General features: G+C 43.4%; 1 protein-coding gene across 3 annotated transcripts in view; it reads right to left on the bottom strand.

The window, feature by feature from the left end:
* PLXNB2 (plexin B2) overlaps positions 1-23,427 on the bottom strand; it is a 629,238-nt gene that overhangs the window by 162,857 nt on the left and 442,954 nt on the right. For all 3 annotated transcript variants that reach the window (XM_086967392.1, XM_086967395.1, XM_086967394.1), the window contains 3 exons: positions 12,031-12,132; positions 8,364-8,453; positions 6,409-6,490 (listed from right to left, as the gene is read on the bottom strand). In XM_086967392.1, coding sequence (XP_086823518.1) covers positions 6,409-6,490; positions 8,364-8,453; positions 12,031-12,132 — 274 coding nt within the window. The remainder of the gene's footprint in view (positions 1-6,408; positions 6,491-8,363; positions 8,454-12,030; positions 12,133-23,427) is intronic.

Here is a 23,427-nt window from a genome sequence, read left to right as displayed (position 1 = left end):
CTGCAGAAGGATAGTGAGAAAGAATGGGTTGTTGCCTATGCGTCAAGAGCCTTGAGAGATGCCGAAAAAAATTATTCTGTCATAGAAAGAGAGTTATTGGCTTGTGTTTGGGGAGCTGAGCACTTTAGGCCTTTCCTGTGGGGCACGAGATTCTTGATAAAAACGGATCATAAGCCTTTGGTGTATCTCATGGCTCCAGGTGGAGGCAGAACCATGTTGGCGCGTCTTGCAAGATTAGCTTCAAGATTGCAATCTTTTCAGTGCAGTATTAAATATGTTCAGGGTAAGGCGAATGTACACGCTGATTGCATGTCCAGACTGATTTCTGATACGAATCCTCCTGAAGTGATTAACGAGGAGGAGTGTGAAGTTGCTTTCACTTTTCTTGATGTCAATTTAGTGTGTGGTGAACAATTTTCCTTGCAGGAGGATGTTTGGTTGGAAGAGATGAGCAAGGATTTGGAGTTGTGCAGTGTCAAGAGGTATCTCATGAACGGTTGGCCAGAACAGAGGAAGATATCTGGAAATATGATGGGTTTTTTTAAGGTTCAGGAAGAACTTGCTGTGGATGGTGACTTAATTCTTCGGGGTGACCAGATTGTTCCACCCTTTTCTATTAGAAATACTCTACTTGAAATTACCCATGAGGGACATTTGGGGATATCATTCACCAGAAGACGTTTAAAGGAGTCTTTCTGGTGGCCAGGGATTGACTCTTGTGTGGACCATTTTGTGCGTTCTTGTTCTTATTGTTCTAACAGTGACAAAACAGCTGTTGCTTTACGTCCAGAGCCTTGCCCCATTGACTTACCTTCAGGTCCTTGGCGGAAACTGGGAATAGACATCATTGGGCCTTTTAGTTGCTTACCAAAACAAGAAGCTTTTGGTATTGTCCTTATAGACTATTATTCCAAATGGCCAGAGGTCAAGATGGTTAAAGAGGTAACTTCTCGTCAGGTGATAGAGTTTTTAGATGAAATTTTTTGCAGAGGGCATTCCTCAGGAAGTTGTGACTGACAATGGTCCGCAATTCGTGAGCAAGGAAATGGAAGAGTTTTTTGTTAAATGCGGTATCATTCATAGGAAGATTGCAGTTTTCCATCCTGAAGCAAATGGCCAGGTTGAACGCTTCAACCGTGTTATCAAAGAAGCCATACAACTTTCTATCAAGGGTAATTTGAATTGGAGAAATGCATTGCAATCTATGTTGTTAGCTTACAGGACTTCACCCAACTCTGTGACTTTGGTTACTCCTTTTGAGCTTTTAAGAGGGCGGAAGCCTAGTACAAAGTTAGTTCCTAGGTGGCTAAAAAAAACTTGGCTGGTTTTGAAAATTGTTTGAAGGTTGATTTTGAAGCTGTTCAACACAGGGTTCAATCATATAAGGATAAGATGAAACATGACATGGTTAAAAGAATTGGTTCCACTTCCACTCGGTCTATTAAGGTGGGTGATTCCGTTCGCATTAAAAGGAAAGAGGGTGTGAGTAAAGGTTTTCCTGTTTGGTCAAGTCCAAGGAAAGTTATTGAAGTTTTTAGAAATGCCGTCAGGGTTGATGGTGGTTCTGTGTGGAATTTGGGCAGAGTTTTTGTTTAATGGGACTGGCCAATCGATGGATGATTTTGACAGCAATGTTTTTTTTTATGTTGGGGAACAGAGAGATGATGGAGAACACTCACATACTGAATATAACTCGGACAACTCTAGAGCTTTACGTTCTCATCGTTTACCTGTTCGGTTTAATGATTTTGTGATGAACTGATTTTTTTTTTATTATTGTTTTTTTTTGTTTTCTTTTTAAGGGGGGAAGGTGTGTTGGGAATGTACTTACGCTCATGTGAGCTGTCACGAGCGCTCAGCTGTGTCTGTAGCTCGTGACAAGCTCGTGCATTGAGTCAGTGTGTTATTCCTTGAATATGTAGAATGTGGGGAGTTAGGACTCGGGACTGTTGGCTGCATTACTGACTTGAAATTGAAGACGTGAAGACTGAATAAACTTTGTCTACAACCACAATCTTCCAGTGTGATTATTATTGACTTCCCTACACTGCCGACCAGTGAAAAACACAACCGTTATCACTTCTTGCTGGAGAAGGAGTGGCCAGCATTGAGCAGCTGCATAAGTTGGGGCAGGCGGATTGGAGTTTAGACACAGAATAGTCCACTGTGGGGCATGGCCTCACAGCAATGACAACCGTTGCATCAGGAGGCTTGCATTCTGGCTTTCCCTACTGTACATATGGCCCAAAAAATGTCCAGTTTCTGACGAACTGTTAACTAATAAGCCGGAGTCAAGGTGCCATTAGTTACAATGAGAGAGTACTCTCCTGGGCAGGTGGTATTTTCAGTGAATGTGCCATCACTCACCACCTTTCACCACCCCCCCATTCTTTAGATCTTCGGAAACAGCACCGAGAGGCGACGCCATGCAAGTGTGCAGGCTAGGGAGAGTTGAAGCAGGTTGGCTTGATGTCCCTTGGCAAACTCAGTCGGCTCCTACAAACAAGCCCCCGCAGGTGTGGTACTTTGGGTACCCTCTTTCAGTTTCTCAGCCCCCGTGTCCACAGAGTGCTGCACACCACATTCCTGATATTCAATGGTTTCCCACATCCCGAGTTTACCATTTTGTGCCTACATCCTGCCACCTATGCCCAGGTACAATACGCCATTTTCTTTCTTGAAGGAGAACTCCTGGACAGCCTCACCCCTAACAATCTGTTTCCTGACCACCATGTCACTTTTGCACCTCTGCAGACCCTAACCTTGGTCTCATGACAGAGTGTAACAGTGCTTCTTTCTCCACTACCTAGTGAAGGCGCCTACGGCAATACACAAAGCCCACTTGCTGCATGCCACACACTCTTAGGTCCTTCCACCCATTAGCCTTGACTACTCTACCTCCACTGGACCGTAGCTTGAAAATGTTCCACTGCACCCCTTGAACGAGCTCCAGTAACATACCCTCTGGCACAATCCTTGTCCCTTTCCCTAGGTAGCCATGGGCAAACGCTCCCTTACCCTAATAATTTACTCATCTGTAGCCGCTGCAAGATTTGTCGTCTCCTTTCACAATTTACTAACATCAGTGTTGTCCTCCTTTCATCACCTTCCCCACAGAGTGACCCCACTACCCTTCTACATTCCTGCTACACATCCCAAAATGCACCCTTCCCCACCATACTACATTTTTTAGGTTTGTAGGCTGTTACCAATGTCTTCTGTCCAGTTCTGGGTCCAGTCTGAGCAAGGTGGAGCACAGTCAAGGAGGACACAATTTAAAGCACTGGGCATGTCACCTGCCCTCTTCTAGACTGGGAAGTTTTTCACAGTCTATCACACTCAAGACAAGGCAGTTTATACTGAAACTGGGAGCTATGTACTATAGGTGCCTAGATCAGTCTTCTGGCCCAAAGCACCAGTTGACTGTAGCCTCATGCCCGGGACACATTGCACTCAACTTCCCCTACTAAGATGCCTCCCCTCCTTTTAAATGCCTACCACTGCTTCAGCTTTGCATGTTATCGGTCTTTGGTCCCCTCTGCACTATTTCTTTTCCTTTTGGGGACCAGATCCACTCTCTTCTTGGCCATCGTCTACAGGGACCGCAGGATCTTTTAGGGCTTACAGTGGAGCTACAGGAGCAACAAATTAACTTCATTAGAGCCCATGAATGCTCTGGAGAACATGGCGGTGCAATTGCATTTACAAAATGTGACCCACAAAAGGGACAATTCCTGTTCCAATGCAACACCACGTGGGATGTTTGCCCAGACTATCCTTCATTCAACAACTCACATGCAGGGCATAGTATATCCAACGTCCCTTCAACCATACACCTCAAAAGGGAGCAACCAAAGGCCACAATTAAACTAATAAATCGCACCCCAAACCACCCCCAAAGAACTTGTTGCTAACCTCATCATCAACCAAGATAGTCACCTGACCGAATGGACAACCCTCACGAGAATGACACAGTGACAATCATGAGGATCATCCACTCAGGGGCCCCCCACAGACCATGTCTTCACTGCATCTACAACCCGTGAACATTACCACCAACCGAACCAACATCATCAACACCTCAATCACGTCCACCACTTTTCCAGAGGTATGAAAACTTGCAGAACTCACCATCCTCAAGAAGCCAAAAGCCGACCAGAATCAACTGAGCAACTTTCGACCCATCTCTCTTCTCCCCTATCCAGCCAAAGTGATTGAGACAGCTATCAAAAAGCAATATCCAACCTACCTTGAATTTCACCATATTCTAGACAACTCTCAATCAGGATTCATAAAGAACCACAGCACCAAAACAGCACTCATCACGGCCACTGACTAAATTCGAATCATCTTAGACCAAGGAGAAACCGCGGCCCTCATCCTGCTTAACCTCTCCGCGGCCTTCAACACGGTCTCCTATAACATCTTCCTCACAAGACTCCAAGAGATTGGCATACAAGGATCTGCTCTCAATTGGATCTGTTCCTTCCTCACGGGAAGAGCCCCAAGGGTCAGGCTGTCAACCTTCACATCAGAGACCAAGAGACTGATATGCAGAGTCCCAAAGGGATCATTCCTTAGCACCACCCTTTTTCAACATTTACATGACACCGCTCGCCAACATCATCGGATCACAAGACATCACCACGCTCTCCTACGCTGTTGACACCCAACTCACTCTCTCCCTGATGGACAAGACAATCACCACCAGGACCAATTCACAAACTGCATGACCATGGTAGCAGACGGGATGCAACCAACTGACTGCAGCTCATCTCTGGCAAGACAGAAGTACAGGTCTTTGGCAACAGGACCTCCAGATGGGACTCCACCTGGTGAGCATTGGAGCTAGGACCCACAGACCAAACAAGAAATACAGGGGTCATGGAAGACAACACGCTCAGCAGGACTGCTTTAGTCAATACAGGATTAACCTCCTGCTGACACACCCCAAGCATGCTACGAAAGGGTTTGATAAGAACACTAGAAGGATTGTCAAGCAAGCACTCATCACCAGCAGGCTGGACTACGGCAACACACACTATGCGGGAATTTCCAAACATTTCCTACACAGACACCAGACCATCCAGAACACAGCTGCTAGACTAATACTCGACCTTCCATGCTGCACCCACATCACACCACACATCAAGAAGCTTCACTGGCTCCCCATTCACAAGCGCAGTTGATTCAAGCTTTTCATGCACACATACAAAGCCGTACACAACACAGGGCCAGAATACATGAACAGCCACAAACACTTTCACCAACCCACCAGACACTTACACTTTTCCTACCTCTCACTCTCACACATTTGCACAAGCAAAACTAGAGGTCGCTCATTCTCCTACATCACACCCAAGACATGGAACAACCTCCCTGAACACATGAGAGCCTCCTCCTCATTTCTTGAGTTCCACAAGAAGCTGAAGACCTGGTGCTTCGTATAAGCACCTTGGAGATCTCACACCTACACATCTGTCCAAGTACCTGGATATCCTCTCAGGTGATTAGTGCGCTATACAAATAAATATAACATAAGATTCTACAATAGAAACCAAAACAGTAAACATTTGAATGACTTAACACAGCAATGTATAGTAGTGTAACAAATGCAAAGCATCTAAAATACCAGAAACGACTAAATATCAGCACCTGATGCAATACATCTAACTTCAAAACCGAAGGCGCTTAAACACACAACATCCTGATTTTTAATATCTCAAAACACATGCTTTCTGTCGTACACTCATGCAACCATCACAGAAATATCTTCAAAGTGCTCCGTTATGACCAAATAAAATACCTGCATGGCAATATCGGCAGACAACAAAACTACCCCCTCACGCTACCTAACACCATGCTAAGACAACAAAATCTCTCACATCTGTGGATTGTGAAGTTAAAGCGTATGGGTCACTGACCAAAACTTAAAACCAAAGGTTAAAAATTAATTATAGTGGACTAAAGTCAATCAACACAAGAGAGAGCAGATATAAACTTGCCCTCGGTTATTTACCTTCCAGACCCCAAATATCACTCAAAGAATTTCATATATAGACTGCAAATTCCTGACTCTTGTCCTCAAGAAAGCCGAGAACAGATTCAGAAAAACATTTTTCAGGCAATATAAAGGATACAGAAGTATGCTATTCAATTGTTGATAACAATTCATCTTGCACGTTTCTAAAGTGGTTTTAAGTTTCTCATTCGAGTTCTTTCATTGTCTTAAAAATAGAAAAATTCATAGCTATAGTAGTAATTTACCATTTAGAATTTTTTTCTCAAGGGTGCTTCTAACTTTAGTCAACATGGAAAGGAAGGGGCTCTTAGGCAATTATGATGGTCAAAAGATACTCCAACAATGAAAAGTCTTTCAGTTTTGCATTTGCCACCTACAAGACTTACCATCCAGCTTGCTGTCAATGTTGTTGTCTCCCACTTTGATATAGAAGTTCAGAGGCAAGGTTTCACTTCCATTGTAGAGAATCTACAAAATTCAGATAAGCAGCATGAGGGAATTTAAAGAGATCAATACATATCCACATTACAGTATTTGACCTCATAACGTCAAAACACAAAATACCAGAACAGAAAATTGTTAAAAGAAAAGCTTGGATTTATCTTAACAGCTGGGCAGTCCTCTGGATACAATTAGATTCAGTTGCCCTTTCTTGTCTGGCCCACTACACAAAAAACCAGCAGGGTCTGCATTTAAAGTTGTATGTCCTCACATTCCACCAACTACTGTCCATAGGCATCAAACTGATTTAATCAAAAGGAAACATAAAAAAAAGACAGTTTGGCTCTTACTTAACATCCTTGCTGCTTTGCCTCGCCAGTTTAATTTGGTAACTGTAATGGATTTAGAAAAATCATGTCTGGTGGTACAACCTGTATTCTAAAGTCACAATTTCTTTCACACTGTCAGGCCTTTTCATCAGATGATCCAATTTTTCTACAATGGTCCACTGGCCACAGTTCTTTTAAAGATCTGCCCTCGAGCCATTTTGGCTTTAAGCACGATCAAGCATCCAGAGGCAGCCAAAGGTATTATTTATAATTTTATGTAGATGATGCCCTTGTCTCATTTAAATTAAAAATCAGCCATTCCACTACGATTGTGTATTTGGAGTTTGATGGAATAAGGCTTTATCACCGGTTGTCAGAATAGATGGTGGTTCACCACTGATACATGATCGGAACTGACCAACTGTTCTCAGCACCGTGTTACCAATGTACTGCATATACAGATACAGAGCTTCAATTACAGCAAACATTCAAAAAGATATTTTAAGATAGAATTTCCTGCCTGCTACTCAGTGAGGATTAAAACTTAATCGGTCTTCTATTTGCCCAAGTGACTTTCCTACAAAAGAGTAACCCTGGGCGTAGTAGCCCCCCCCACCCCGCACCTGCAGTGGGGGTAATGGTAATGCGCGGGTGCTGCGATTGTAGCAAAAGTAAAGAAAAATATGTTTTTTTCCAATGCTTTACTTTTGTAGGAATCACGGCACCCACGCTTTACCTTTAACATGGTTAACGTAAAGTGCGGGTGCCGCGATTGTAGCAAAAGTAAACCAATAGAGCGCACGCAGGCCTGGGAGAGCAGTCTTCACTTTTTCAAGCACTGCACTTGTCCTTGTGGTGCGCCGCTGCGTGCTCCCGCAAGGTGGATGCCGCCACAAGCACGAGTGCAGTGCTTGTAAAAGAGAAGAGCGACGGCTAAATGCCCGCGCATGAGCACTGCGTAGGCGAGACCTAAAAATAGTGGAGGCAGAGACTAGATACTGCTGCAGGCCTCAGCTGACCAACGAACTACAGAAAATATCCACCTGATGCATACTGAAGCACTTCTCGCTAGTAAGACCACGAAATAATCAATACAAGAAACTGAAAAAATTGCACAGCAGCTTATGCTCACTAGTCCAATCTTTATAGATAAAAAGGGGCCACTTATAACGTGAATTTATAAAGCTCATTTTCACCCAGATGGGTATCTTGGCACTGAATAACAGATGTTAATTCTTACCCTACAGTGAACGCATTAGGTCACTGAGCCAACAGACTCAGCTTATGAGCCATAAGGCATCAATAGATGGCAATGATACAGTTCAAGGTATAAAAAAAGAAAAGCAGATAAAACAAAAAATAGAGAAAAAAAGGCAAAGATGTGTGATTCATGAATCATGGGCTTCACCTTCTATCTAGTCTTTTCTTAGGAATAACTCCAGAATAAAAATAGCACTGAATTAACGTTTAAAGCCACGTGGGCTAGGGATTCAACTAAGAAACTGGTGCATAGTGTACTCAAAATGCAAGATAAAACACATTCTAATAATTTTAGATTAATAAAGGTTTACCTTTGGGACATTGAATGAAAAGGTATCACCGTCCGCCGCAACATCACCTACAATTTCAAATTCATCATTTCCGAGTGTGAAGACTTTCCCCTGCAGCAGACAGACAGAGCAATGAATGGATATGTTGTACACCACGCACAAATCTGACACTTGGTAAACTGAAGAATAAGCTTGTTACAAGAGTTGAAGAAACTGACGGCTAAGAATGGGAGACAATGCAATATAAATCATTTTAAAACAGGTAAATATCCTTAAAATAAGGATTTTATTTCGGGAACACAAGCAATTACTGTACCTGAGGGACTAGTTATTCTCACATATGATGATTAATTAGGTACATGTTGGTTACAAAAAAAAAAGATACTTTCTAGTAATTTCATCAAATCACTTGACGTCTGAATTTCTGCAATTCAAATTTCTATTGTCCTACTTTATATGACTTCGCATAAAAAGATGTACTAAATTAAAATTTCAAACTGTAGATTACTACCACATTAAATGCCACAATTAAGCGCCTATATCATCGTTTAATTAGATCAGGGAAAAACTTGAAAATAGCATTATATTTGACTGCTGAAGACTACACAGGCCAGTAATGGCCCTCTGCTTGCGTTTTAGGGCTGAAATGTAGGCATTATTTAGTGAGATCTCTTCAGGTATTTAACATTAACTAACTGATTATAGAATGTTCTAGTTTAAACAGGGAGAACCAGCTAGACAAGCATTGATAGTTGCGACAGAAAGCTTGTACCAGCTGCTATTTCTGACGTCCATTTCGGTGACTGAAATTGTCAACATTCTACATTTCAACATTATCCATATCTTTGGGGAAAAAAGCGCTGGTCAACACAGAATCCCATAGCGAAGAATAGTTTCATTTGTCCTCTGCATCACGTCACTCAGCATATATTCGAATACTATGCCATTTAGCAGTGGTCCGCCATTTACACGGTTGAAGGAGGGCCGCTCAGACGGGCAGATGCAGTGAACAGAGATCCTGCGCACCTTCCACATCAAGGCAGATATGCAGAACAGAAAACACCCCATTGCAAGCACTAGCAACGTAAACAGAAGGGTAGCTTCACTCAGGGACAATGGGACTGGAGTGGAGCATTTGTGGCTCCAAGGTCAGTCTTGACAAAAGCAGGACTATCTAATAGGTAGAGTGAAAAAGGGTCAGCCAATCCTCCAATGGTTCTGAATGTTAAAACGTCCAGTCGCCGAGTACCATATGGCACAGTCCTGCTTATGATGTTTAAGGTGTTCAAGTGTCTCTGGAGTCAGAAATCCCACCAGTATTAGGATCAATGGCCTTCCTTACTAGTGGCGCCTTAATGTACATTGTGGTTTTATATCTTTTCAATAAGAGTCAGAGCTTTCACAGTTATTTAAGATTAGGAAGTTATAAGGATCAATAAGGCACCTATCATGACCTTCTAACAAACATGTTAAATAATTGATTGAATTAGTTGCCCTCCAAGAGACTCAAGACATTAACTACTCTTTATATTTATGGTTTCATATATAAATGTATCTTCAAAAGTCAAGTTTAACAAAAAACAGAAGTATACAGTACGATATAAAATATTGCAGCTTAAAGTATAAGAATTCACAGGTACAAGCAGTCATTTTTGTCTGCTCTAGGACAGGTGTGTAAGTGTTCCAATAGTAGAAACTTAGAATCGAGAAGTAGAAGTCTTAATGTTGCATTTTAGTACTTAAATGTAGCTCCACAGTAATATCAGTAACTCACTTTTCAAATTACTGAGACATTTAATTATTTGGAGTACATTCATGAAAAAAAGGTTGGAAGAGTCTGTATATATGTATGTAACTATATGGTATTCTATTGGGTAAACCCAGCCAAAAGTCAGCGTAAGGCTGTACAGGGTCAAAGACTTGCAGAAAGTCAAAAAGTGATAGGCGAGGTAGATGGTTTGTGGATGGGCAATGCATTTTGATAAAGTGTTATTAAAGAGGTGATCTTTCAACCGCCTGAAAATACTTTTTCGATATTCTAAATCAGAGTTTGAGACTATAAAGAAACATAATAATCCGAAATTAGGTTTTAAAATTTTTGCATTAAGCCAAATTCATTGAAAATGTAAGCCCCTCATCAAAAGGTGTGTTCATTTGAGGATATAGGCTATTGATGGCGACAATATCGCAAGTCACAGCGTTCTTTATTATCAGGCAGTTTAAACATGATGTTGTTTTTCAAGGTTAAATAGAATTGTTGCTGTGGCTGCGAGGCCAAGGCTGGCACAGTGAAGAAATAGAAAAATGGGAACCCAAAGCTTCTCCTGTTTCTACCCAGAGCCCACAGAAGGCAAACTCAGGGAAACCGTCTCATGATAGTATGGGATATGTTTACTAAAATGTCTTGAGGTGTGAGAAATAGAGCAAGACCGCACCAAATCTAAACCGACATAGCGCTGTCCTACTCTCTCCCTAGCGCTGATGCACATTCAGGCTGTTGGCAGTGCCACGCACACACCTTTGCACGCTTAGTTCAATGGTGTCAGCATCATGTCTAGCGTAGGATTTGTGCTGGAAGGGTAGCCTTTCATTACAAAACACCATGTGAGACAAATGCTTTAACTTTTCTGCCTTGCATGTGTGCTGTACAGTACCGGCCGCATGCAAAGCCGGGAACATTTTGGAGGCCATTATTTTTTGCCAAACACCCTCTACTGTTTTTAGTAGATCGGGATTTGCATCAAAAACCAAGGGTGGTTGCAAGGGAACAACCGCTTGGCACAAAAGTAATGTTAATCAGCAGTAATCAATACTTTGTATTACTTTCAGGCTACTGTCCAGCACAAAACAAGTTTTGCACTGGAAAGCAAATTTCAAATAAACGTTTTGCGCAATTTTGCGTCACTTTTGTGTCCTACAGGGGCAAGGAAAACGGGGTGAGACAGGAATATGTAGAAGCAGCATTGAACAGTTCATTACACTTACCCAGCTGCAATAGTATGGACACTGCAGTCTAAATGTTAGAGATTGCAAATAAGTGCATAGCGGCCGAGGAAGAGGATGGACGGTAAGAAGAGTAAGGTAACCAGCAGCAACAGCCTTCATTTGAAACGGGGTGGCATTACAGTGTACAAATCACAGATGTTTTCCTTCAATCTATAATTTCAATGACCATTACAAATCTGAAGAGGGAGCCTGGTTCATATGCTGACCAGAAGTGAAAATTAGGTTTCCTCCCCCTATGCATTGTTTGGTACACCTGGCACATCACAGTTTGATTTGATTTAGAATTTGTTCAGCGCAGCTATTACCCAAAGGCATCAAGGCGCTATATTAGTATTATACAGTTAGTGATATGGAGTCCTATAGACATAAGTGACACTAGCAAATCAATATTCTTAGTATAACTAGAAGATATGCTAGCAAACGCTAATCATCCACGTAGGAAAACGAGTCCGCCACTTAAGGTGTCAAGTTAATTAGGCATCAAATTCAAGGAACAAAATTAAAACTTTTTCAAAAATGGAAAAAAAATTGGGGTGGTGACTGATCAACCTTGGATGCCAACTGCTGGTAGATAGTACAGGCCTGTACTAGTATTTTAGTAGAATCTATTTTCCATTGAAAGTTAGCTGCATTTCTGGATGACGTTGATATGAACGTTTTAAGGCTTTTGTAATTAGTTTACCTGGTAATGTTCAAGGTTCTTTCCTTTAAATGTTATGCGCCTTTCAAAGTCCACTGGTATTATGGAAGGCTCTGGGTCATAGAACTGCGGACAGCTTTCCTCCTACAAAAAAAAAACGTGAAACATCAGTATTCTTCTTATGGATGAAGGAATCAAACTTATTTTTATATATATATAAAAAATATATATATATATATATATATATATATATATATATACACACACACACACACACACCCACACACTCACACTTAAAATGTGTCAAACATAACATTTGAAATAGCTAATTTCCCTTACATCTATGCTGATCTTACCCAGATGATGGACAATTTTCACTATTCAAGTACAGATCCTTATAAATCCATATAGGTATATTTTAAATACAGTAGTTCATAATCACATAGAAAATAGTAAAGTACAATGAAAGCTCACAGTAGAGACCATGCTCTTCACCTCAAAATACAATAAAAAGCAAGCACTGTCAAATCCAACAAGTCTGGCTTTTTGTTAGGGGAAGTGTTTGGTAATAGCAGAGTGTTGCCCCAGCTGTTATAGAAAGAAAATCCCACAAAGAAGCACCTCCTTGGGATACTACAGTAAGGAAGCTGTGAGTAAGGCCCCTTTTCTAAACAGCCTGCACTACGAGAGTAAAGCTGTATGCTCAAAGAAAACTGCTATGAGAAGGAGTCAAAAAGAAGAAATTTGCTTTTAAAGTGGACAACTTAAAAAGGCGCACACAGGAAAATATTGCATACTAGACACTTTTGAAAATGGGCCTGTATTTTCGTGACATCTTTTAGAAAGCACAAAGCTGTACATTGAGGAGGGGGAAAAAAGCATAAAATCCCAAATGTTATTTAGACAGCGAAGTAAAATAAATGAACATGCAAGGGTGATTAGTAAAAAAGCACAATGCCATACGCTTTGTGTGCTAGCTGAGATAGCAGAAGAGAATGAGCGCTTCCCTCTTGCTGTATGCAATGCGTCACTGTCAAATTACAAGCCTTTATGAGGACTGTTGTGTGGTGAATGTATGAGAGGAAGGCTTGAACCACCAGCTAGATCGCTAAGAGCACTAAAAAATGCATCGAAGCCACATACAATAAGACCTCACTCTTAGGTGTGTAAAATACTTTCAAATCTGCAATAAAGATGGGGATGGACGCCAGTGAGACAACAAGTCCCAAGATTCAAAAACTTAGAACCAACGAGAAAACAGACACTAAAATCAGCACATCACTACCTAATAATCCACTCCACCACCGAAAAAATAAAATAAAAATAAAAACATTTCCATCCAGAAGCTTGGGAAACAACAAGGTCAGAACCAAATGAACAACACCTACAGATTACACAAAAGCAGGTACTGAACACCATAAAACACCTGAGACTGGACGGGCCACTGGGGCCAAATGGCCTGCCAAATGCATTATTCCCGAAACGATCCATCTTTTTGGTCCGGCCATCTAACTCCCCTGTTTACACACATCTTGGAAGCTAGCACCATTCCGAATTCCTGGCGAGGAAGCATTTTACAACCCATATATAAATCAGGGGTACGCTCTGATCCATCCAATTACAGACTGATTGCGCTCATTAATGTTGAGGGAAAAATGTACGCTACAAACTTGCTGGCAGACCTGGAGGATTGGTTCAGCAGCACAAACCTCATTCCTAAAACACACACAGGATTTCGGGCAGGGATGGGCACTTTAACGAACATATCCGCAAGTCACCTTTCTGGCCAACCAAGCCATCGCAAAATCAAACATCCTCTATGCGTGCTTTGCAGACCTCAAAGCAGCCTTCGATAAAGTACCCCGATCCAAGCTATGGGCGAAAATGAAATCTTGGGGAGCCCATACCAAATTATTAGAAGCAATAAATCTCTACACACAAACATGGGTCCAAATAAAAAAAAAGGGGGACAGGCGAAGTCTAACCAATAAAATTCCAACCATCAACGGCTTAAAACATGGGCGCATGCTGGCTCCCTGTTTATTTAACATCTATACAGTTGACTTAGAGAAAAACGTTTGATCATCACAAGGCGATCCTCCAAAATTGCGTAACGTCCCAATAGTAAGTCTGCAATATGCGGACGATATTGTCCTACTCCCTCAATCGCCTCGTGGTCTGCAGTGGCTGATTTTCCAACTAGCAGCATATACCACCTCAGCTCAATTAGTAATCAGCCTTCAAAAATCGAAGGTTGTGTGCTTTTCCAGCTCCCACAAAAAACGTCCTCAATTCATTCAGATGCTAAAGGATAACCCTTTGACCGAGGTGGACACACAAATATTTGGGGGTACATCTAGATTGCCAACTCAACTGCAAGCAACATCTGGACCTAGGGCAAATAAAAGCCAAACAACTGCTATTCACATTCAAAATCTTGCAGAAAAAAAACTCCGCAATAGTTCAACAAACCATCTACTAAAGGTCATAGCAACAAGATGCCTGCCATCTATTTCGTATGGATCGAAAATAATGAACACAAAGGACTAGACAATTTTAAATACAGAACACTCTAGCCTCTTCAAGAAACTGTTCTCAATCCCACACCATATTTCACAAGCACAGATAAGGCTAGAAGAAGGATTAAAAAAAACATATCCCAGCAAGACAATGAGCCCTGGTCATATATTATTGAAGAATGAAGGCAGCAGAAAAAAACACTAGCCCACCATCGTTGGCAGGAGATCGAAAAATTATCCAGGCTAAGTAAGTCTGTATTCCCAGTCTTAAAAGAATCGCTTTCTACACTAAAGCTAGACATGGCTTGGCTCACAATAATGACCTACTCTGAGTTTAATTATGCAGCTAACAAAGCCATCAAGCAACAATCGCTGTTAATAGACAAAGCTGCCCTGGTCCACAAAACTCACGCATGGGCGGTGATGTCATCTTATAAATCGTTGAAACCTCAACCGTATTTGTCAGAACACTTCTCAAAACAATATAAGCGGAACTTGACCCTATTGTGGCTGGGATCCCTTCCCCTCAAAAGACCTCACTCTAAAATGGAAATGGACTTGGATGACAAAGGAATGCCGCCTTTGTGGACAAGGAAACGAGTCACTACTACACCTATGTATCTGTCCTGCGCAATTAAACACTCGGAACACTTTCCTTCGGGAAACACTGAGGAGAGAACAAATCAGGACCTGCAGAGCAGTTGTTATAAAATTTCTTGGAGGCTCGTACGTCCAAATGTCCTGCAAGGGAATAACATTTTGGAACTTAGTGGCAAAAGAATTAGACAAGAACGACTGATGAACTGAACTTGACTATACAAAATCGCTTCGTTCATCTATTTTAAACCCTGCAGTCCACATTCCCTCAGCATTTGCACTTTATTATGCCCTGGAAAAGCATGTAAGCCTGTGTACAGTTTTAATTAACTCATCTAGAAGTTTGCTTCCCTTCACACAAATATAGTCCTAACTAATGCATTTATTGTAATTTTAACCCGATCAATTGTTCTGATGCCTCATGTACCAAGGTGGTTCGCTCCACCCTTTTATGATTTTAAAGAAATCAAAGAAAAGTATTTTTCACTATAGATGTCTTTTGTTGAGCAGTCTATATTTCTTGGACTGTACTCTCCAACAAAAGCGCGCCCCTATACCTTATGTGGTGCATCTGTGGTAATGGCCACTTGCGGTAGTGGGTCTGTCACGAAGCAGAGCTCCCTGACTTAGATGAGCTTCCTGATTCGGACGGACGGGGTGTTCTTGCTAACGTTTCTTCATTTCCACCCCGTCCGCAGGATCCTTTGGACATTTCCTGGCTTTCCCCGGCTCTGCCTCAGGGACGTGCATCTCTGTATCCAGCTTCTATGAAGCTGGGGGCATGTTCTGCAACGATCGGCCAATCAGGTGAGAGGACGTCATCTGACACTACCCAATCGGAAGAGCTGGGGGCGTTTAAGGAAGCCCCGTCTTGGACTGTCGGCGCGGAACCTTCGGAACGCCAGCCGAAGCACGAGGAGGACGCCACGGAAGAAGACGGAGGAACTGTCGTGGAACCGCTGCTGGGACCCCTGGAGCTGAGTGACGACAAGCCAGGAGGCCAACGATACCACGAGCCGCCCCGCCACACTTCCAGGGGAGAAGTGTGGCTCCACAAGGTACGAGGGCGTTTTCAAGGGTTGTTCAAATCATGGGGTGGGACAGGGTAGCCTGAGGGTGGTCACTATCGTCGTACCTTGCCGGCCGTCTACACTCCCAGACTGCTAGAGTTGGTGGTAGCACCCTGGTGTTCCCTCACTACCCTACCCTCCTCTCACATGTTGTATATACCGACCCCAGCCCCTAACGTGGCTGCTTTTCTTTTCCTTTTCCCGAGTGCATCTCCGGACCTGTGGCCACCTCCAGCTGCCTCAAGACTGGAACCGAAGACTTCGGAAGTTCCCCAACGGAGAGACTCCACCTTTATTGTTTATACCCTCCCGGACACTGTGCTCTAAATCCTTTTTGAACCTACCTCGGTGTTTTCAAACCGAATAAAGTGGTTAAAGATAGACTCGCACTCGTGGCGACTCTCATTCTCCCGACCCCGTTCCCCACAAGTGGTGCCGTGACTCAGATCAAGCAGTGAACCACGCCATCCGATACAGAATGGAGGAACTCTTGACCCAAATGGAAGCAGACCGAACTGCGTTTTCCCAAGCCATCCAAACGCAGTCCGATAACATTCTAAAATTGGCGGAGGGACAAACACAACTAATGACTGTAATAGGACAGGGAAGGGCTACAGCCCCACCTCCGGGCACTGTTGTACCGCTACAGAAGTTTAGTCCAGGCGAAGACCCCCTTGCTTTCTTTTTGAACTTTGAAAGAGCGGCAAGAGCTAGTTCCTGGCCTGGCGATAGGTGGCCCTTCTATTTGGCGCCATTGCTAACCGGTGAGGCCCAGGCAGCTTATCAAACAGTAAGTTGTTTCCTAGGGAGCAGGCTTATTCTACGATTGAGAAGGAGTGCCTAGCTGTCCGTTGGGGAGTGGAAAAACTGAGATACTATCTCAAGGGGAGACCATTTGTGTTGTATACGGACCATGCTCCCTTAACTTGGCTTCAGCGTAACAGGGGGAACAACGATCGCATTCTGCGTTGGTTTTTGGCCCTGCAGCCTTTCCAGATCGAGGTCCGTCATCGTAAGGGTTCCTTGCAAAGAAATGTTGACTTTCTGTCCTGCTATCCAATTCCCCCCGATCGGGTCAATCCTGGGGGTGGGATGTGTCACGAAGCAGAGCTCCCTGACTTAGATTAGCTTCCTGATTCAGACGGACGGGGTGTTCTTGCTAACGTTTCTTCCTTTCCACCCCGTCCGCAGGATCCTTTGGACATTTCCTTGCTTTCCCCGGCTCTGACTCAGGGATGTGCATCTCTGTATCCAGCTTCTATGACGCTAGGGGCATGTTCTGCAACGATCGGCCAATCAGGTGAGAGGACGTCATCTGACACTACCCAATCGGAAGAGCTGGGGGCGTTTAAGGAAGCCCCGTCTTGGACTGTCGGCGCGGAACCTTCGGAACGCCAGCCGAAGCACGAGGAGGACGCCACGGAAGAAGACGGAGGAACTGTCGTGGAACCGCTGCTGGGACCCCTGGAGCTGAGTGACGACAAGCCAGGAGGCCAACGATACCACGAGCCGCCCCGCCACACTTCCAGGGAAGAAGTGTGGCTCCACAAGGTACGAGGGCGTTTTCAAGGGTTGTTCAAATCACGGGGTGGGACAGGGTAGCCTGAGGGTGGTCACTATCGTCGTACCTTGCCGGCCGTCTACACTCCCAGACTGCTAGAGTTGGTGGTAGCACCCTGGTGATCCCTCACTACCCTACCCTCCTCTCACATGTTGTATATACCGACCCCAGCCCCTAACGTGGCTGCTTTTCTTTTCCTTTTCCCGAGTGCATCTCCGGACCTGTGGCCACCTCCAGCTGCATCAAGACTGGAACCGAAGACTTCGGAAGTTCCCCAACGGAGAGACTCCACCTTTATTGTTTATACCCTCCCGGATACTGTGCTCTAAATCCTTTTTGAACCTACCTCGGTGTTTTCAAACCGAATAAAGTGGTTAAAGATAGACTCACACTCGTGGCGACTCATTCTCCCGACCCCGTTCCCCACAGGGTCTATGAAAGCCCTTCCATGCAGAAGATTTTTGCTGTCCCACCACTGCAGGGAAAGTTGAACGGTGGGCTGAATCAACTTTAGATCCTCTAGATTGCCCTCCGCCTGAGGCCACTGTGAAGCCAAGCTCTCACGTAAGGGGAGCATGTATAGCCTATCATGGGGTACAAGGTCTATGGAAGAGGCCATCACGCCTCCAGCACGCATCACCGTCCTGACTGGCCGGTAACAATGTGTCTGGAAAGAAAAACAGTTGGTTCTGGAGTCTGGGGTAAGCTCTGGTCGTGACAGAGTTTAGAATCACCCACAGATAGAGTTGAATCTGGAGTGGTTCTAGATGAGATTTTTTGTTGGTAATCCCAATCTGTGTAGAACAGTGATGGTGGCTTGGGAATATTGTACACGTTGCTCTGAATACACTATCAGCCAATCATCTAGATAGGGGGTTAGACTTGAAAACTGTCTCCTTAGATGGGCTGCTACTACCACAAGGCATTTTGTGAATACTCTTGGAGTTATGACTCCAAAGGGCAGTACTTTGAATTGATGGTAACATCCAATTACCATGAACCTGATATTTGCAGCACCAGGATGGATGTGCTTATCGAAGAATACATCTTTGAGGTCAAGGGACGTCATTAACTCTCCTTATGTAGAAGTGTTCTGACGTCCTGTAGGGTGGCCATATGATAATGTTCCAATAGTATACATCAGTTGAGAGGTCAGAGCATTTTTTGCCATCAAGAAGTAGATGGAGTATACTCCTTAGCCGTGATAGACAGGCTTAATAGCTCCCTTTGCTAGAAGTGTGAATGTTGTGGACTGAGGATGTGCCGGCGTTGTGGTATGTTTGGCAGAATTGATAAGAGTACGAGACTTTAAGAGTGGAATGACTGAGGCTGATTTTCGGGTAGAGGGAAAGACCCCATCCATGCACATTGCTGCAAAGAGTTCTGATAGGTAAAGTGCCACTGGCTCCATTGCCATGTGCACTACCTTTGGTGGGCACGGATCTTGAGGGGAGCCAGATTTAATTCTGCAGATCAGCTTCCTCAGCAGTTCTACTGTGGGGACCTCAAAGATCATAAGACCTGAACTCTCTAAATATACTTGGGTCAAGGGACTGTACGGATGAATGAGCAATCGTATTGCTAGCACTAAACTTATTAAAGATGATCGCAACCTTCTCTTGGAAAAACTGCCTTCAGAGTCGTAGAACTTCTAGCTATTGGCTACAGAATTACTTGTAGAGGGAACTGTCAGTTTTTTTTATAGTTTGAAAAAGGGTTTTGTTGGAATCTCTAGCTGATTTCATTTGCTCCAAGTAGTACGCTGACTCAGCAGCTATGACAAGTTTTTTATATTCCGCTAAACTAAGTTTATATTTAGCCTTCTCTGAAGGCTCTTAATTTTTACGCCATTTCTGTTCTTGCCTGAGAGACACTTGTCTGGAAATTCTAAGTCTCACTGTACCATGGTTGAGATGCCTTTTTAGTTAAAGGCTTTTGTCTGGCTGGGAGCCATGACTTATAGGGCACAACTAATCCAGTCAGTATAGTTCGCCATCTGTTCTACACTGTCTGCTAGCTTAGGGGAGGAGGACATGAGTAAGGAATTATATTCCATATGTTGAATATTAAGCCAGGCTCTATTCAGAGAAGTTCCATTCACAATTGCGCGCACTGATTTTTCCTGGAGCAAGATCTGCCAGTTCACTGCATAGTGATCCGTTCAAGTCAGAGGGAAGGATGTGGGATCGCTAATATTTTTTTTGGGGTATCTGTAAAAGCACACGCTGAGGGTCTGAGCAGAGACATTACAGACAACGGAGCAACTAGTTATAAGCCAAGGTAAACAGCCATGTTTTGAGCATTTTCTGAACCGCATGTAATCCGCCTCAGTGAAATGGGTAGTGAGTTCCAGAGCCTCTGACCCCAAAAAGAGAACCGAGTCCCACCGATGTGTTTGCGTTTGAATCTGGGGACCACCAAAAGATTTAAGTGCATTGATCTCAAGGTACGCAGGGGTGAGTACTTACTGATTTGTGAAGAGATGAAATTAAGCCAAGTTCCCTGATTAGCTCTAAAGAGAATGCAGCCAGTTTTAAACATAGCTCTCTGTTCCACTGGGAGCCAGTGAAGATCTTTTGACAGTGGGCTAATATGACATTGTCTATCCTGGAGGTAGATTAATCTAGCTGCTTGATTTTTAATCATCTGTAGACAATGTTTCTGCTTTTACGGAAGGTCAAGATAGAGCGCATTACCATAATCAATTTTAGATAGGATAAGTGCAATCACTATTTGAGTGCAGGCCTCTTTGCTGAAAAAACGTCTAATCTTGCGCAGCTTGCGGAGTTGGGCAAAGCAAGAAGACGTAACTGACCCAATCTGGGCACTCATGGAGAGATCTGAATCAATGTGAAATCCCAGCCTCTACCACTGGTTTAGGGAGTGGGATCGCCCCTAGCTCCGAAGGCCAATGAGAGGGTGTCCAGTAGATGAGGTTATTGCTGGGTATGATTATCTCAGTCTTGCCAGAGTTTAATTTTAATTGGTTAATATCCATCCAATTTTTTTACATACAACATGGAATTCTTAACAAAGTCTTTGGATTCATCTTTGTTCTCCAGGGAAAAGATTAGCTGATTGTCATCAGCGTATCAGCGCAATTAAAAATCTTTACCCCCATCTGCCTAAGCTGGAGATCAAAGGCTGTGTGTGTGTGTGTATATATATATATATATATATATATATATTGTGGTGTCCTGTAGGGCTCCTGTCTGTCACCAATGCTTTTTAATATTTTTAATATATATATTAAAAAGCATTGGTGACAGAGAGGAGCCCTACAGGACACCACAACTCATTTCTACAGTGTTAGATTTAAAAGGGGAGAGCCACACAGATTGTTTGCGATCCTCTAGAAAGGATCTAAACCAATCCAAAGCTTGTCCCCCGAGACCCGCTGCGGCTATACGGTTCAACAGTATTTTGTGGTTCACAATGTCAAATGCTCGAGGATGACCAGGGCCTGATTGCAATCAATGTCCGCATGTCTTTTGAGATCATCTATGACGGATAAAATCACAGATTCAGAGGACTGCCTGGGGCGAAAGCCCGCCTGATGGGAATCCAGGAACATGGTCGCTTCTAAGAAAGAACTGAGACAGGAAGCTACATGAGCCTCCAACAGTTTAGCAGGAAATGGGAGTAGCGATATCAGCCTATAGTTCTCCAACTTTTTGGGCTCCATACCCTGCTTTTTTTTGCTCGGGATGACCACTGCTTCCTTAAAAACGGACGGTACAGTGCCATGAGACTGGGACAGCTTAAAGAAACTCCAAAATAGTATTGGGGAAAGCCCGATAAATTGCCTTTAGTATATTAATAGGGCAGTCCTCCTTGGGGGAGCCCGATTTAATCTTTGTAACCAGATCTAAAAAAAGTTACAGCGGAGTCACGCGGCTAGGATATGATAACTCTTTCACGGCCTTGAAGATTTCTTTGGAGCGGTTATCCGAATTGAGCACCTTATTCGTGAAGAAGGTTCTCTTAGCCTCCAATATGGAATTTATATACACATTGAAGTATATGTAATTTTATCCTCCACTAGATAAGATTTTCGACATTTACGTTCAGCTTGGTGAACATGACGTTTTTGGATTTTCAGTTCCTTAGTGAACTTTTTAGATGATCCATGTTGCCTTAGGCGGGAAGTTTTGGTCTGTGGGGGAGCATGAATATTAAAGGCCTTCATTTGCCAATTAGTGATTTCGTTTTCACAGCTATCTAACTCTCCTTCTAAGGCAGGCTGCTCACAGGATAAAGTGTCTAAAAGCGCCTTCAGGTTGGTTCGATTCCAGTTTCTGAAGGTGCTTTTTAGACAGGAAGGGTGTTTCAGCAGTGGCAAATCATTCATCGTAAAGCTGATAATGGAGTGATCTGACCATACACAAGGGTAAACAGCCAGATTATGCAAGTAATATTGATATGCGTGGGAGAATGGATGTGTTGGGTGAGATTTAGGCTGGTAAGGGACTCTGTGTTCTCTAAATAGTGTTCCCTCACCTGTCTCATTGGTCCAATAGTTTAGATCTCAAGCAACCAATACTATCGTAATCTGTAGTCAAGGTTGCAATATTGAGATTGCCAGAATATATCCCATCAAGCATATGTCCAGCACAGTGAGTAGGGCCGCCGGATTTAAGGATAATCCAAAATTGATCTGGGTGTCTAGGAGTCTTGCTGAGTCGGGGTGTAGTCTATTTTCCAGATGGAATTTAAAATCACCCAGTACTGAGAAATTGAATTTAAAAAAGACGATCTGAATAGAGAGCTAAGGTGGTCAGAGAAACTGGTCCTAGGGCTGGGGCGGGTATAAACCACAATGCCACTAAATGACTGTCTTAGCAAACTCTATGTTGAACAATAAGGCTGTTTGGAAGCTCTATGTTGAACAGTAATGCTGGTTGTAAGCAATGTCTGCCCAATGTGTCTGGAAGCCTGCCTCTGAATGGTTTGGGGCATTTAGGGGAGTCACTGCTTGCACTCTTGGCTGGTGTACCTCTACCATTCCCTCTAGCTCCCATTACCTCTGTATTAGCACCTACCAAAACTTCTCCCTCCTTGCTGATGGTAAGCCTGCTGCTGACTCTTATAAGTTTGATCTTGCTATAAGGTGGTTGGTTTACCTCCCCCTCTTCTCTGCTGCTTCCAAAAGGACTGGCGAGGGGTGGCTGGCTGTAGTGCACCCATTGCCTTTTTCTTTAACATTTCATCAATTTGAGGGCGGACCAAATGCCCTCCATCAAAAGGTACATTCAGAAGGTGTTGTTGCACCTCCAGTTTAAAACTTGAGATGCGCAAACACGCATGTCTGTGCAAGAGTACTGCATAGTTGACTCCTCTTGCCGAAGTGTCAGCTGCATCAAGCGCACACATAATTGTTGCATTAGAAATAAGCTTGACATCATTTACTAGATCCTCACCGCTCTTCTTATATTCATATTGGAGTTGTTGGAGGTGCGCAACCCTCTCCTTTTGACCGGTTGATTAAAATGTCCATAGATTGTTTTAGCATAGGTAGATACTGAACAGATCCTTCCATCTTGGATAAAGTCTCTACTAAAAAATCCTCATCAGGGGTGGCATACATATCTACTTTGTGATATGCAGCAGCTCTTTGGAGGACGTTACAGAACTGGTCGGGTTGTCTAGTGGGGATGGTTTGATTGGCATGAGTTATAAATCTGGGTCATCC

This window comes from Lissotriton vulgaris, chromosome 1_1 (genome assembly GCF_964263255.1).
Source record: "Lissotriton vulgaris chromosome 1_1, aLisVul1.2, whole genome shotgun sequence".
Taxonomy (NCBI): domain Eukaryota; kingdom Metazoa; phylum Chordata; class Amphibia; order Caudata; family Salamandridae; genus Lissotriton; species Lissotriton vulgaris.
The sequence above is the reverse complement of the archived record's forward strand: the minus strand, read 5'-3'. Positions and strand labels throughout refer to the sequence as shown.